Here is a 16,078-nt window from a genome sequence, read left to right as displayed (position 1 = left end):
CAGATCGGGGAGGCCGTTCCTCCCAATCACGCCCCTCCAAGTGTCACTGTCGTTACCCACATGGGCGTTGAAGTCCCCCAGGAGAACAACGGAGTCCCCGGTTGGTGCACTGTCTAGTACCCCTCCCAGGGACTCCAAGAAGGCCGGGTACTCTGCACTGCTGTTTGGCCCGTAGGCCGACACAACAGTGAGAGACCTGTCCCCGACCCGAAGGCGCAGGGACGCGACCCTCTCGTTCACCGGAGTGAACCCCAACACGCAGTGGCTGAGCTGTGGGGCAATGAGCAAGCCCACACCAGCTCGCCGCCGCTCCCCGCGGGCAACGCCAGAGAAATGGAGAGTCCAACCCCTCTCAAGAAGATGGGTTCCAGAGCCCAAGCTGTGCGTGGAGGTGAGGCCGACTATATCTAGCCGGTAACGCTCAACCTCCCGCACAAGCTCAGGCTCCTTCCCCCCCAGCGAGGTGACATTCCATGTCCCCAGAGCTAGTCTCCATGTCCGGAGATCCGGTCGTCGAGGTCCCCGCCTTCGACTGCTACCCGGATCTCTCCGCACCCGCCCCTCATGGCTCCTCCCGCAGGTGGTGGGTCCACGGGAGGACGGCCCCACGTCGTTTCTTCGGGCTGGGCCCGACCGGGCCCCGTGGGGAAAGGCCCGGCCACCAGGCGCTCGCTGCCGAGCACCCACCCCAGGCCTGGCTCCAGGGTGGGGCCCCGGTAACGCCAGTCCGGGCGACGTAAACTGCCTTGTTGTATTTTTCTTCATGAAGGGCTTCTGAAGATTTATTTCAGTAAATTAAAAAGATGCAGAAAAAACTATGAACAAAAGCATACAAGTCAAATAGTTATCAAGGGTTTATTGAAGAACAGGCAACATATGAACATCATAATACAATCTATATTGCGTATGTAAGAAACTGAAAGCCAGTCAGTGTGCAACTCCCTTATCACAGTGGTGTTTTTAATATGGCATCAGTCCAGTAGTAATACAGTATAACATAGTGATAATATTCTATAATAACACAATAATATATTTCTACCAATAACTAACCCAATTTAAATGTAGCCAGATTGAGGCTTGTTACAGCAAACCAATTTTCAAAATAAAAGGCATAAATGCTGTATAATTAGTGTGATATTTATATGTTGTCTAATGTAGGCCTGTAATATAAGACACATTCTACTGACAGAGGATGAGAGGTAAATTAATTATTGTCTGCATAGCTATCAGTATATATTGCAATTCCATTTAATGTCAGAAAATTCCATGATTTCATTCACTGAGAGTCACAAGGCACTGTCTCCTGGCCAAATACCATGGTTATAGTGAGATTTTAATCTCATGGTTGTGATTTATTCATTGAGCACTTAGCAAATGTCATAATGATTAAAAAAAAATAAAATAAAACAAATTCACATTTCTAAGACATTTAAACAATAATATATATGGTGAGGATCTCATAGTGAATTACAGTTAAGCATATATTGATTAACACAGCAAATGAACTGTTGTGAATATTGCAATAAGTGCTTGAATCTTTCAGTTTGACTATCTAATTACATTACTTAAGTTTAATTTATACAAGATTATAATTCTAATTAAAGACATTGATGCTAAATTAGTACTGACATTTGCAGAATTGATTAATTGCTAATATACATTTAATGTGAGCAAGCAATGGACACCAGCACACTTGAGTGAAGCATGTGTTTTAAAGGGATATTTCCTCTTTTGCATATCTATTCTTAGACTTCTATTCTATACTTGAGTCTAAACAGTTTTAAATCAAAAATCCAAGTCCAAAATACATTTAAAAAGCAATAAAATAATTTCTCATTTAAAACAGTGAGATGGAATGTACTGAGTGCTTGCTATAATAACATCAAACATCACCCATAGACATATATATTTTTTGCTTATCTATTTAAGCTCCTTAATAATGACTACCAATGTAGGGCATACAATAATGGCTGTTCAATAACTAAAGGAAATAGTGCATGTATTCACATGAAAGAACTCATTGCAAAAGCTTGTCCATTTTTGCAAACTTATTTGAAACCAATTTTATGCTCACTAATCAGGTAAAACAAAACAAAACAAAAAAAGGCTAAACATTTAAATTATTTGGTGTCTCTTTCCTCCCTTTTCCTCCCCTATTTTTGGCACAATTCACTGACTTTTATACAATATTTTACTTATATAATTTATATATTTTGTATGTAAATCTAAATTAACAGGACATTTGAACGATTTGTAGGATATCAAATACACCAGGTATTCAGAATATACACAAGTTATGACCCATTACTTTTTCAATGTGCAGTTCCCCTTCAAATTAGTACCTGTAAGCATAGTAAAATATTTCCAATGCAAGTTAGCTCACATTTCATAGGAAGAGTCATTTGAATGTCGGTACCTGTAGTAGTTGGGTTTGAATGGGCCATTTTTGTTCAGGCCGAGGTATTTAGCTTGCTCATCAGACAACTCAGTGAGGTGGGCATCAAATGTAGCTAGATGCAAACTGGCAACATATTCATCTAAAAAGGAATGAATGTTTTTTTCACAATGTGAGAAATAAGTATATAATACTTCTGGTGAAGGGTTTGGCACCTGCTTGTCTCCATGGAGATGTTATTGGTTTTCATGGAATGTTTCATAGTAAGGCATTTAACTTATCTATCTCCATGGAGATGAGATGCCGCCAAGTTACTGGTCAGATCTGTTGAGAGACGATTCTGCTCACAGTAAGAATGCATCTTTTTCAAGGCACTTGATTGCACCAGTGAAAAAATAAACACAAGAATGATATTTTTAATGCCATACTGTGGAACATTCTAGCCAGTACAATAACATCTTCATGGAGAGAAGCAGGTAGCGGACCCTCCACCAGAAAAGCCACATAGAGCACCTTTAAACTTATATAATAACTGCAAACTTTAAAAAAAATCTAATTGCCAACGCAGTACTACAGCAAAGTGAATTTATAAATTGATTTTTAATTATGTAAATGGTTTTCCCTTACCCATCTTTTTGGGAAGCAAGTAAACATCCTGCTTGTATCGTCCCTCTGGAGCATTGTACAGCTCTATAAGTGCCAGGGCCTGAAATAGACCGCATGCACTATTAATGTAGGTCATGTTATGTATTCAGATTCAGCTACAATGCTCAACACAGTGCTTCAAAACCAACCAAATAAGCTTTTTTATACATTTCAGAAGTTTATAAAATATTTTGATTATAACATGTTCAAATTCTGTATGGAGTGCAATAATCTTGCTTACTTGAGTTGTGGCTGTGATGGACAAAACAAAAGTGGGAACAGTGGAGCAGCTGAGGTTCAGAAGACGACCCTTTGAAAATATCCAAATAACAAGTTAGTAAAATGTTCAAGTCAATGTATGATTGTTTATGATATGTGGTAACCTCTGCAAGCAGAATTACTCTCTTCCCATCAGGCCAAATGACGTGATCGACTTGAGAACGCACTCTCTCCCAAGTCAATTCTGGGGTTCGAAGACTTGCCTAAATAATGTACTTAATATTATATACAATTCATGACAAAGACTTATACACTATCTTATTCCTGTTATATATTTGGTTCATAAGTCACAACATCTACTTTTATTGTTTATTGTTTTATTGTTATTGTTAAGGTCAATTATTTAAGACTGTTTGTCTTACCACATCAATTTCAGTATTGGAGTGTCCCATGTTACACACAATAGAGCCATTTTTCATCCGGTCCAGTTGGTCTCTTGTCACCACATTCTTATTACCTACAGACAGAATTAAAAGCAAATAAAATTACTTTACGACCAGCATACCAAAGTTGCGATAGTTTCTAGACAATAGTGGCTAATTTACCAGTGCATGTTATGATCACATCCACATGACGAATGATTTCATTGAGCTTGACTACTCTGAACCCATCCATGCTGTTTGAGAACAAAAATGTTGTTGTTACTAGAACTTGTCCAATTTTTCTATGTTAGTGTCTTGTCAATATTCAATCCATTAGATATCGACAGGTTTCAATACCAGGCCTGAAGGGCACAGATGGGATCAATCTCTGTAACATACACAATGGCACCCAAAGCTTTCAAAGCAGCACAGCACCCTTTTCCAACCTGCACACATCAAATAATAGATAACTAAAGTTAGTATACTGATGTAAATATTCAATCCATCTACCGTTGCGTTCACACTTGCACACATAAAAATTTGGATTAAACCCAGAACTAAACTTGGCCAGACTAGACTAGGACTAAAGTCAGACAAATCAAATCAAGTGTACTCAAAGACTTAACTGGGCTCAAACCAGGACCAAATCAGAACAAGTGTAAACACCCTAAGATGCAATGTAAAATAATGGAAAAGATTTACCTCCCCATACCCACACACAACCACCTGCTTTCCTCCAAACATAACGTCTGTGGTTCTCTTCAAACTAAAAATTAAAAAAAGAAATTATGAGTTTTAAATATACATTTTATCTCTAATGTAAAGTGCCATGTCACGTACAGTGCAGTTTATCATAAAAGTTGTTGGGTATATGTCATAGCACTGTCATGTTCCCTTGACATTTTGTGATAATGGAAATACATGCAGATTTATAATGGACCATTAATACAAAACAGTCATAATCTATCCAAACAAAACTAAAGCAAACAGCATAATTACTCACTGGTAATTAAACTGAAACATGATCTGACTTTACAGTTAGCTGTGTGAAATATGGCTTTCAAGATATTTGAGGGAACATAAAATCAAGGCCAGATACGGAAACATTGTTTGACAGTGACAAAAGATCTGCCTGACCATATTTTATTTTTATAATATATATATTTATATATATATATATATTTATATATTTATATATTTATATATTTATATATATATATATATATATATATATATATATATATATATATATATATATATATATATATATATATATATATATAGCCACACACGAATCACTGAATGCCTGGAGCTGGAACTGTACAACATCAACAGGACTCTAAAAGCCTTCCTGCAAACTCGATGAGGTTGTGGAAAACCACCCTTGACGCCAATGGCCTGCACAAGTGACCATCAAATGTGGCAAGGAGAGGCACTGTCCCCACGGCTGTTCTGCATAGGTCTGAACATCCACAAGGATATTTTGAAATGAATGTGTTTAATAATATTTATTTAATGGCCTAATCACTTGGAGGAAAATATAAATTTCAGAAAAACCTCTATGCTTACCCATCCAGAATTGACTCTCTGCAGCAATAAAGATTGTCAAATTTCTGTTTTGTCACTGAATCATTTACATTCATTGCTGGCACACACAACTTCCCTGCTTTGGACAACTGATATAGCCTGGAAACAAGACAGCAAGCACATGAGTAATGAGTACATTGCATGAGTACATACATGAGTAGGCATTAAATTGTAAGATGGCTTTAAACAGCAATACTTTACCTGTGAACACCAGTGACACTTTCTTCCACAATGCCCCTGATCTTCTTAAACACATTTGGATACTTCTTGTACATCCAGTGTGTCAAGTCGCCTCCATCATCGAGGATCTAACAAGTCACAATCAAACATCATAAAATGCCAAAGACTATGTAACGTAAAAGTATTTCTGAAATGTGTATATAAATATTCTACCATATTTGGTTGCCATCCCTCCGTGTTGACACAGCAGTCGATGCACCACCAGAAGTCATCCTCAGACTCTCCTTTCCAGGCAAAAACAGCAACACCTGAAACCACAAATAAAAGCCATACTATAATGCCCTATAGAGAGTGCATAAGATCACTAAATAAAGGGGTGAGATGAGATCTAGTGAGCATACACCCACTGTTGACCTTGTATATCAAAACACAACTATTCTGTAATAGCTCACCCGACTCAGCTAGTGCAGCAGCCACTTCATTCTGAGTGGAGTAGATGTTACATGCAGTCCAGCGGCACTGAGCTCCAAGAGCCACAAGAGTCTCAATCAGCACCTGAAGAAGTCAAGGTAATCCCCAACTTGAGTACTACACTGTGATGTTTGTGAACTATAATGTTATTCAAAAACTGTTTAATGAGAAGTAGTCTTTATGTACTTTTAAGTATAAGGCAACATATTCGTTTATATGCCATGTGAGACATGAAATCTTACTGCCGTCTGTGCGGTGATGTGAGTGCAGCCCACGATTTTGGCACCTGCCAATGGTTTCTCACTCTGTGCTCTCTTCCTGAGTGAGATCAGCGCTGCCATATCTGTAAACAACACGACAGTCATCAAGCCACTGTGACAAAAACACATTAAAGTGAGAAATGCAAAAGATTCACCTTGTTCTGCAATCTCTATCTCTCGTCGGCCAAACTCGGCCTGCTTTATGTTCTTCACACAAAAATCACTGCTGCCCTTCACATTTACTTGGGTTTTGTCCCGGGGAGAGGTCTCGTCATCTGAGCTATCTGTGTAGGATGCAGCTACAATAAAGGGAGATTGCACAGACAAACAACACACATACAATGGGCAGAGCTTAAGAGATAAAATAATGAGCTGTGGTTAAAGCAGTTATGTGAAACATTTAAACAAACAGTGTACCAGAGCTGTAGCTGTCAGTGGAGGACTGAGAGATGGAGCGGGACAGTGAACGCCGGCCAGTTTTGGTCGGGAATCTGCTGAACTCCTGTTTGTCCTCCACAAACTGGATTTGCTGAAAAAAAGAAACCGCAAATGCACCAAGACACAGTTTAAACGTATGTACACTTAGTAAAGTACTTGTGCTCCACCTCTACATACTGCCGTTAGGCCAGTTATAGTGTGTCCTACCACAACTGTGCAGATGACACTCATATCTATAAAGGTGAATATGGACCAGTGGATTCACTCTGCCACTGTATCCAACAGATCAGTTTGTGGATGCAAAACAACTTTCTCCAACTAAATTCAGACAACACTGAAGTCATCATCTTTGGCCACAGAAACATAGAGAAAGTGTCAGCAGCCACCTCTAGTCTCTCTCTCTAAAACCTTCAAATCAGCTAAAAACTAACAGGGGTAACAGGGGGACTCAGACTTGAACTTTAATAGTCACATCAAACCAAGACACAGTTTAAATGTACATTTAGTAAAGTACTGGTGGATCAAAAGTTGATGAACAACTATATCACGCTTAAGATGTAATTTTGCATCGTGAGAAAAAAACACAAAATTATGTGACAAATTAAAATCTTTTTTACAAAAGACTTGAACTTTAACAGCCACATCAAATCAATAACATCTGCAGCTTTTTACCATCTAAAAAACATTGCAAAAATCAAAGGTAAACTGTAAAAAACAGACTTGGAGAGACTTAGAGAGACTTATCCATGCATTTGACTACTGTAACGGCCTGCTCACTGGCCTCTCCAAACGAGCGTTAAGACAACTACAGTACATCCAGAACAGTGCTGCTCGGCTCCTGACTAGAACCAGGAAGTAATTAGCACATAAGTCCTGTTCTCAGGTCTCTGCACTGGCTCCTGTGGCTCAAAGAATAGACTTTAAAGCAGCTCTGCTTGTGAACAAGCCTCTTCGCGGCCTAACACCAAAGTACATCTCCCACATGTTAGTGCCATATTAACCAACTCGCACTCAGATGACTTAAGGAAATGAGGACTTCAGAGTTAGGACTAAAAATGGGGAATCAGCATTTCAGTTTTATGCAGCTAAAACCTAGAACAGTCTTCCTGAATATGTGAGACAGGCCTCTACTTTTACAATGTTTAAATCCAGGCTCAAAACGGTTCTGTTTAGCTGCATATGACTGAAAGGTGTTTATTCTGCACTCTTCCCTTTTAGTGTTCAATATTTATGTTTTGATTTGTTTGTATTGTGATTTTAATGCCTTTCTTATTCTGTAAAGCACTTTGAATTACTTTGTGTACATATTGTGCTATATAAAGTTTCCTTGCCTTGCCTTTCTGACAATGAGTCTAGTAACATATATTATGTATTATGGTAATATCTGTATCAATTTTAGTTTTCTATTTTCTATTTACAAATTAAATGCCAAAATTAGTAGTAGAACTACTGTTGTACTATTAATCCTCCACATGAGTTATTTTCTTATCGTCAGTACAGTGATTAAAGTTCAGGGTCTATTTTTTATCTGAACAGTGTCTAGTACTGTCTCATATACCAAAGAATATCACAACAACAAAGAGCATGAAAACTCTCTTTCCAAGGGTGCATTGACAGCCAGCAACATAGACACTATCAATAGTTTCTTAAACCGTGATTAATTACACCTAAACAATAGTATCCCATTAGTTATAACACTTGATTTCATATGTTTTTAGCTTGACTGAACAGAACTTCCTGCTGGCATCTTGAGCAACATGTTTGCTCAATGTTGTATAAGCTTTGTAAAATCTTCCCCATTCCTTGCCAATTAGTTCCAGTAATTTGTGAAACTTTTCCTTGCAATGAAGCTGACTGACAATGTCCTTCTAAGCCTTTTATATAGAAAAGAACAACTGTCATCGTGTAATAGCTCATAAGACTCTTAATGGTGCACTATGTAACTTTTCTGGTGTAGGGTTTGTCACCTGCTTGTGTCCATTATTGGTTTGCCTAGAATGTTCCACAGTATGGTATTAAACCAGGCACCACAAAAACATCTATGGAGGTAAGCATGTAACGGACCACAACCTGAAAAGTTCTATAGTACATCTGTAAGTATAGAGAAGTTTAGCTTATCACATGATTTATGTGGGTCTGCAAACTGCAACTAACTGCCATTTAATGGACAGACTACAATCTGTATGTGCAAGGATGACGTGTCTGTCTGGCACTGGTTTGATAATATTTGCTAGAATATCCTACAACAACCTTCAAGCCTTTGAAGTTATTTAAAGATGCTCTATTAGTTGTTTATTACCCATAAGAAGCTTTGCCCCCTAACTCAGTGGCTTTGCAACCTAATAATGAAGCACTAGCTATATCTCACGTTAAAAATAAGGCCATCTTACCGGTCTACACACTGTAGACAGTTAAGAAATTCTTAAAACCTGGAGTGAAAATAACTTACCTTTTTAACAGGTTTGTGGGTGGGCACAGCGCTGAGAACAGTGGTCAGATCCCCCATGTTCATCTCGCTGTTTTTGCTCACTGTCATGGCAGAATATTTCTCTGCCACATTTTCGCTTTCTTTGACTTCTTTACTTGCCTGCTTCCCTTCTGCTTTTGCCTCTCCAGTGGCCAATTCTGACATCTTTGGTTGATAAGTCTTCCCTTGAGTTGAAATACCACTCTTGTCAAGAAGCTAGCACTAGAAGCAGCACTGTGTTCCCAGATCGCGCTCACAACAACGCTCGAAAACGCTGCAAAAATAAAATATGCTGATAGATACTTCTGTTTAGTAAATAAATAAAGCCACGTTAGCGTCAATCTCATAAATATCCATAGTTGCTCGATGCTGCGTATCTGTCACTCCTCTGTCACCTGCAGACTGTGATGAGTGAGTTTGTGGGCGTTACCAATCAGACGCTTTCACTGCACACAGGAAATTACAGAACTCAAGAAAACACTCGTGTTCATGGCTATGTCGTTTTACTCATTATCATGGTTTACATATTTGTCCCATCAATACCCTTTTTAGCTGTTTATTTAACAAATTGTCTGTATTATTTCATTCTTTTTTATGAAGAATATGGAAAAAAGTAATTGTGCTTTGATGCAAATAAATGTAGTTAGAATATGCGATTGTATATTGTCTCTTTGGGTTTTATTTCCTTCGGGATCAATAAAGTATCTATCTATCTTAAGCAAAAGGGCATTTTATGTAAATAAAGGTAAAGGTTTGTTAGCACATCAGTACTGGGATGTAGCAAGTTTATCAGCTACAGAAACGGAACAAAAGTTTCAGAGTGCCCTGTACCGCCCCTCGGTGCTGCACTTCCCCCAAACCGGTTTGTCCAAGCCTCGTTCAGCGCTGCTCGTCTTCCTCTTCACGCCATTTTCCATTGACGACCGAGAAGACTAGACCTACCAAAGAGACGACAATTTCAACAATTAGACGGCAAACCACGGTACTGTGCCTATACAGTCCAACACACAATACGTTTGTTTTAAATGTATGCTTTGTTTGTAGTTAATAAGACGAAATCAGTGCATTTATTTGATGTTTGTTTTCTTTGTTGTTCATCAGTTAGGCCCACACGGCCATTTTACCTCACTGCAAATGCTACACGTAACACTTAGCTTAGCATCTCAATTTTAAAACCAAAGTCAACAGACTTTTGCGAAACGAATGCATACCTGCGCAAAAAAGCAGTTAAATACACAAATTGGTTTAAACTAAAGTCGTTATGCCAGAACCCTCTGTTCCTTTTTTTAACCAGGAATAAAGCTAGCTCATGCTATAATTAGCAAGGGTCGCCTGTTGACTAGGCCAAGATCCGATTTACAGGCCATTACGACTTGTCTTTAATTTAGCTGAATGATCAAACTATTCTTGTAAATTGTTGTTAAGATTAGTATTTAGATACTTTCTACCAAAGAGTGTTTGGTAGAAAGTACCAAACTTCTCGTTGGGCCCTAGAAGGGACTAGTTTTTGTTTGCTAGGTACAGTACAGAAACTAAAGTTATCACACTATGTAATCGAAATATTATAATATGAACATAATATTCCTGTTTAAACTAATAATAATCAAGTTTTTTATTTCTTATTTTACAGATTTAGTCATGCATCGTGACTGCCCCCTGGATTGCAAGGTATATGTTGGAAATTTGGGTAATAATGGAAACAAGACTGAAATAGAGAGGGCATTTGGCTACTATGGCCCTCTGCGCAGTGTATGGGTTGCCCGAAACCCCCCAGGCTTTGCCTTTGTTGAGTTTGAAGATCCCAGAGATGCCACTGACGCAGTGCGGGAGCTTGACGGGAGGTAAAAAGTACTGGGACTATGAAAAGAGACTCTTGTGGTGATGCTTTAATCAACCAGTGAACTGTTTTGATAAAATAGGACCATGTGTAACTGCCGGGTGAGAGTAGAGCTGTCCAATGGCGAGAAGCGCAGCCGTTCCCGTGGTGCACCCCCTCCATGGAGCAGGCGTCCCAGAGAAAGAGATGATTATAGACGGCGAAGCCCACCAGCCAGGAGAAGGTAACTTATTCCAAAGTGGCACAAAGTCTGAGTCAAAACATACTTGTACCCATTGTGAAAACTGACCCGTTTTCTTATCCACAGTCCTGACGATTGTCTTTGCAGTCAAGGACTTCTTATTCTGTTATCTTTCCATGTTTGGATATTTTAAAGCATATTGCCAGATAGTTGGATTTTAGTTTACACAAACCAAAAAGTATTTTACAAAAATTCCAAGACTTAACTATTCATTTTCCATTATAGCATTTAACTTGACAATTTCTAGACTGTGTATACAGCCTATACAAACCAAAAAGATTTATTTCGTAGGGTTTAATTTTGCGGGTGTTAAGTGCCAAATTTGATGCATTTTTCTATCCTTTTCATTTATATTAATAAGAATGAAACCCGTTGCAGAGCCACCACCATGCCTCTTCTCACCACCCTCTGAGTCAATCAACTAGTCCTCTTTCAGCATCACGTACCTGCTGACATCGTGCCCCACTCAGCTTGGCTGGTGCTGTTTACGACCCAGGCACGGCCAGTCGTCAGGCTGCACCAGCCCATTGGTTCCTCAGCATGCCGTTTTCAACCTTCTCCTCCTTCAACCTTAACCCAAACGGCAGCGGCCCACCTCACATTCCTCACCAATCAGCGTAATATGTTCTCAAATGTCTACAACCTACCAGCAGCAGCCTTCGGCTAACCAATTAAAGCAGCAAAAAAAGCTTCAGCCAGCCCCCATCTGCCTGCCACCTAGTCACCTTGCAGCATCTGGCCAGTCCTATTCAGCCAATTCTACCCACCCGGCCGACAGTCTGCCTCCCTTTCGTCATATCTAGCTTGTTGAAATCCAAAAATACTAGTAAGTTTTCCTGCCTCATTCAGTACACTGCTGATTTAGTTTTGAAGATAATGCTGGTTGACAAAGGTTGTTCATTTTTCTTATTTTAATAATTTAATTTTGAGCACAGTGCATCAACTTTACAATTTTAGAATAATCCTCTAGTCTTGTCTCTGGCCTCAACAGTATTACCCCTCAGAATCAAAATTTCTTTTTTTCTTGAACAGCTACCTTTCTTGCTACCCAGAGTATTATCTCATTTTCCTTTTTACATTCTTGTGCCATGGAAAAATTTCATGATGGCAAGTGTTAAGTGTTACCTCTCAAAAAGTGCCGAACACTGCAAAATACAACGTCATTGAAGTGCATGATGTGTCCGGTTTACCGTTGGACGTTAATTCATTCTAAAACATTTTCAGACATGAACCATTGTTATCCTGGCTTTAAATGTTTTCAGTTTTTTCACAATTACACATTAGGCTCAGGTATTTGATAACTCACACCATCATGAATTTAGATGAGTGGCTGAGGTTGTAAAAGATTTTTTGTAAACATTTTGTCTTTGCTGTGCAGATCACCACGCAGGAGAAGTTTTAGCCGCAGTCGAAGCAGGTATTTTTTGTGTGTGCGTGCGCAGGTTTTTTTAAATTCAGTTTTTATTTTTTGTTCATTTGTCTTTCATTATTTCACAGATCCTTCTCTAGGGATAGGAGGAGGGAGAGGTCGCTGTCTCGGGAGAGGAACAACAAACCCTCAAGATCCTTCTCACGCTCTAGGAGGTTGGTTTTGTTGCTAAAAACGGTATGTTATAGAAACTTAGATTTATGGGATGCTAATTGTATTTCGTTTTCTCTCCAGTCGCTCCAGGTCAAATGACAGGAAATGAACATGTCAGATTTAAAGGGAGCTGAAGAGTGTTTCCAACACTCTGCCGTTTCATATGGACATGATGTAGTCATTTTGAGTTGGGTTTTTAAACAATCAAGCATTTTAGTGTCTCTGTCTTGTAATTATATTTTCCCCATAGCTGGGATAGTTCAGGTGTATTTCCTTACTCTGCCTCTTTGTTGCATTCCAGTTTATCAACATCTGTCAGCAATGTTTTTTGTTTTTGAATGTAAAGTGTATGATTACATGTTGTGTTAGTTTGAACACCATTTTCATTCTTCACATGACAAAGGCTTTTTAATATAGAAAGTGTACGCAAGCCAAATCATTTAAACTTCATAGTGAAGGTTTACATCGGGGAATAGTCATTGGCTTTTAAAGTCCAAAACTATGGGTAAAGGAAATAAAAGCAAGCAGCGTTTTTGTTATGAAGTTGTCATTTATTTTTCTCTTTGATACTATGTGAATAGTGTGATTAAAACACTGGTCGTTTACAACATGTGTTTAATGCATTTTTTTTCATAAATGCTAAAGCTTCACTTACTGACCTAATATTTTCTGCAGTAACTGCTCAATTTGACTCAGTGGTGCTCTTGATACATTCACAGGGATATTAAGTGAGAATGCCCCTATTGCATCTCCTTCAGTTACTTTTGTTCTAGTCTAGTTACCTGGGCAGCCAGATCTACAGACAACTAACTTAGTAGCTACATGTTACAAATGAATGTTATGTAAGCAATATCTAGAAACTGACCTTTCCACCTAATGTTACTCATTTTACCGCCAAACCACCCAGTATTTTATTTAACTACAATTGCTATGCCATGATCATTTTGAATATGTTTAGTAAGTTATAACCTTATTCAGACACATTTTAAGTTCTAGGCAACGTATGTTTAGGTCACATTATTAAACCGCTATCAGGTAGGCAGCTGTAACAATACATGGTATTTTGATATCTTTAGAAATCTATGGTAATTAAATGGTTTTTTCCCCTCCCGAGTATTTACCATCCCACCAAGACTATCGCATTGCCCAATTGCGTGTCTCGGTCACTCCCATTGACTGTATAACCCACAGTTGTGTGTTTCACGCTGCGAGTACACGTGAATAATAGCGGCACAAAAGGGAAACACGGCGTTCTCAAATCCGCGCGCGCTTTTCCTTTCGCCCAATGCCCCGCCTGTGCGTGACGTCAGCGCGCAGATGATTCCCGGGGCGCGTCTCATTTCTATTCACTTTACTTCTCACATCTGAAATTCTCAATTCCTCAACAGTAAATCGCGGTCATTGAGAAAAATACAGCGTCTCTTCTATTTAACGTTCTCTCCTCAAGGGTGGGATTTTCAGTTGAAGAGTTGAGAAAGGAGGAGAAGGGAGGAGGAGTGAGCAGAAATGCGACCAACCCTCGGTCTCTATGGTTACGGTCCACTCGCGTTTACAGAACACGCTGCAAACAAGCGGGAAATCCACTCAACAGTAACAGTATTTCAACCCACTGTTATGTAACAAGAACCCGCTCCTTTCACAGAATACCGCCCACGGAACTCGGAAAACTCAATTTATCTCTCAAGCTAAATTTAGTGTTAGTGTGGTGGGGGCGAGGCTTATTCAGGCTACTTATGAGTAATGAACTGATTTTGAATGTGAGTATTCATGGATTATTTTAATAGATCCATTGTTTTATCTTCCTGTTGCAGCACTTTGGCGACTTTACTGTTAAAAAATAATATTTTAGAAAATATTGTTAATTTAATCATACATTGTTAATTGCTATAGCAAGGTTTTTATCTTTCTGAAAGTATGTGTGTCAATGTTTAAATATTGTTACATCAAACATGACTTGTTGACCTTTGACCTTGTTCAGTCCCCCCTAATTTATGGAATATTTTGTTTTTGTTGTTTGTTTGTTTGTTTGTTTGTTTTTCTCCATGAAACGCGATTTATCACGTCAGGTCTGCCTCCCATGTCCTCGATGTATTTAGGCTGGCGCTCATGGTCACCTCTATCCTAAAGCTGCCAGGGATCGGACAGACTTGCATTCCTGATGTGGAATAAAGCGGTAAGATTAAGATGACACTAGAGTAAAATAGTCCCTTCAAGTAGGCGACACTATGTCCTGGAATCCCGTGGTTCCCTGACTCGTTCCTGGGTGCCGCAGAGACATAAGATGTGCAAAAAGTCCATTTGCACTAGCTCTATTGTCAAAATTATACTTTCGTGTCATTTTTTAATCCACCTAAAGTATACGAATGGATTCCCAATTGATCTGTGATATACTTATTAACATGGTATCTCAAAAATACTGAAACAATCTAGTAAAATATTAAGCAATATGGCTCTGTTTTATGACGTCTGTAAGTTCATGTAGTATAGATGCTGCTGGTTCATGCATGTTAAGCAATGGTCAGATACAGTTGCATAAACAATGCAATGGCCTTGATTCTTCATAAATACGGTAATTAAGTAAGGGGTCTCTAGAGTGCTTTAAAGGCAAAATGAACTGGTTTTCTTTACTGCACAAGACTGAGTTGCCTGGCCATTACATTTAATGGATATCAAAAAATTAAATGATAGGCCTACAAGCTTTGACAGAAATTCTAAATTGCCAGGCATCAAAGATTAAAGAAACTATTCATCACTCATTGCAAGATGTAGCTCAGTAAATGTCGATGATCTTATTAGTAGTGATTGAGGGAATTGTCTTTTTGGGACATGTTATGATGTACTATGCACTGTAAGTATTATGTTGATTGTTGGCTGTTTAGTTACATGAACACACTCAAATTAATTAATTAATTCATTCATTCATTCATTCATAAATCATTTGTTATAGTAAGAATTCAGCACTATGCAGTGACTAATGTAGTCGCTGATGAAATGCATCATTTATTTCAGCTGTTTTGAAGTTATTGCCTGTAGAAGTCTCTTCAGACCATTATATTTGACACCCATGGGCAAAACAAGAATATTGATGTGTCACGTCTTCCTCGCCCCGCCCGTCCTGGCCCAGTCCCATGGCCCGGTCCCGTGCAGAGGAAAGCTGCACATGCGCAATGAAGCGCACTACGGTCTGTCCTGCACTGGAATTTCCTCAACTCAACGAGAAAGCCAACTTTTCACGTGTTCTCGTGTGTTTACCGGGCTAATTCCACGTGTAAGCCGCCTAACTCCGCCTTTACACGGGGGAAGGAGTGTTCATACCCACCGGAGTTCATAAAAG

At 39.0% G+C, this 16,078-nt stretch overlaps 2 protein-coding genes across 3 annotated transcripts; one reads left to right on the top strand and one right to left on the bottom strand.

Moving 5' to 3' along the window:
• Window positions 1–837: 837 nt before the first annotated feature.
• On the bottom strand, window positions 838–9,490 carry LOC117370507 (S-adenosylhomocysteine hydrolase-like protein 1). 2 transcript variants are annotated; one of them, XM_033965947.2, is made up of 17 exons: window positions 9,067–9,490; window positions 6,597–6,708; window positions 6,335–6,463; window positions 6,162–6,262; window positions 5,901–6,003; window positions 5,662–5,756; window positions 5,470–5,576; window positions 5,251–5,367; window positions 4,384–4,447; window positions 4,039–4,127; window positions 3,865–3,935; window positions 3,682–3,776; window positions 3,424–3,522; window positions 3,282–3,350; window positions 3,023–3,101; window positions 2,417–2,537; window positions 838–2,342 (listed from the first exon to the last, which is right to left on the bottom strand). In XM_033965947.2, the coding sequence occupies exons 1-17, from the start codon at window positions 9,247–9,249 to the stop codon at window positions 2,336–2,338; spliced, it is 1,641 nt and encodes a 546-aa protein (XP_033821838.1). In that variant the 5' UTR covers window positions 9,250–9,490; the 3' UTR covers window positions 838–2,335. The 2 variants fall into 2 exon arrangements, with proteins under 2 accessions (XP_033821838.1, XP_033821837.1); XM_033965946.2 differs by having other exon boundaries at window positions 840–2,342; window positions 6,335–6,478.
• Window positions 9,491–9,935: 445 nt separating this feature from the next.
• On the top strand, window positions 9,936–13,352 carry srsf3b (serine and arginine rich splicing factor 3b). Its single transcript, XM_033965948.2, has 6 exons — window positions 9,936–10,066; window positions 10,715–10,925; window positions 11,004–11,144; window positions 12,541–12,579; window positions 12,660–12,746; window positions 12,826–13,352. The coding sequence occupies exons 2-6, from the start codon at window positions 10,723–10,725 to the stop codon at window positions 12,851–12,853; spliced, it is 498 nt and encodes a 165-aa protein (XP_033821839.1). The 5' UTR covers window positions 9,936–10,066; window positions 10,715–10,722; the 3' UTR covers window positions 12,854–13,352.
• The last annotated feature ends 2,726 nt before the right edge of the window (window positions 13,353–16,078 follow it).

The sequence above is a fragment of the Periophthalmus magnuspinnatus genome, chromosome 5, assembly GCF_009829125.3.
Source record: "Periophthalmus magnuspinnatus isolate fPerMag1 chromosome 5, fPerMag1.2.pri, whole genome shotgun sequence".
In the NCBI taxonomy this organism is placed as follows: domain Eukaryota; kingdom Metazoa; phylum Chordata; class Actinopteri; order Gobiiformes; family Gobiidae; genus Periophthalmus; species Periophthalmus magnuspinnatus.
The sequence above is the reverse complement of the archived record's forward strand: the minus strand, read 5'-3'. Positions and strand labels throughout refer to the sequence as shown.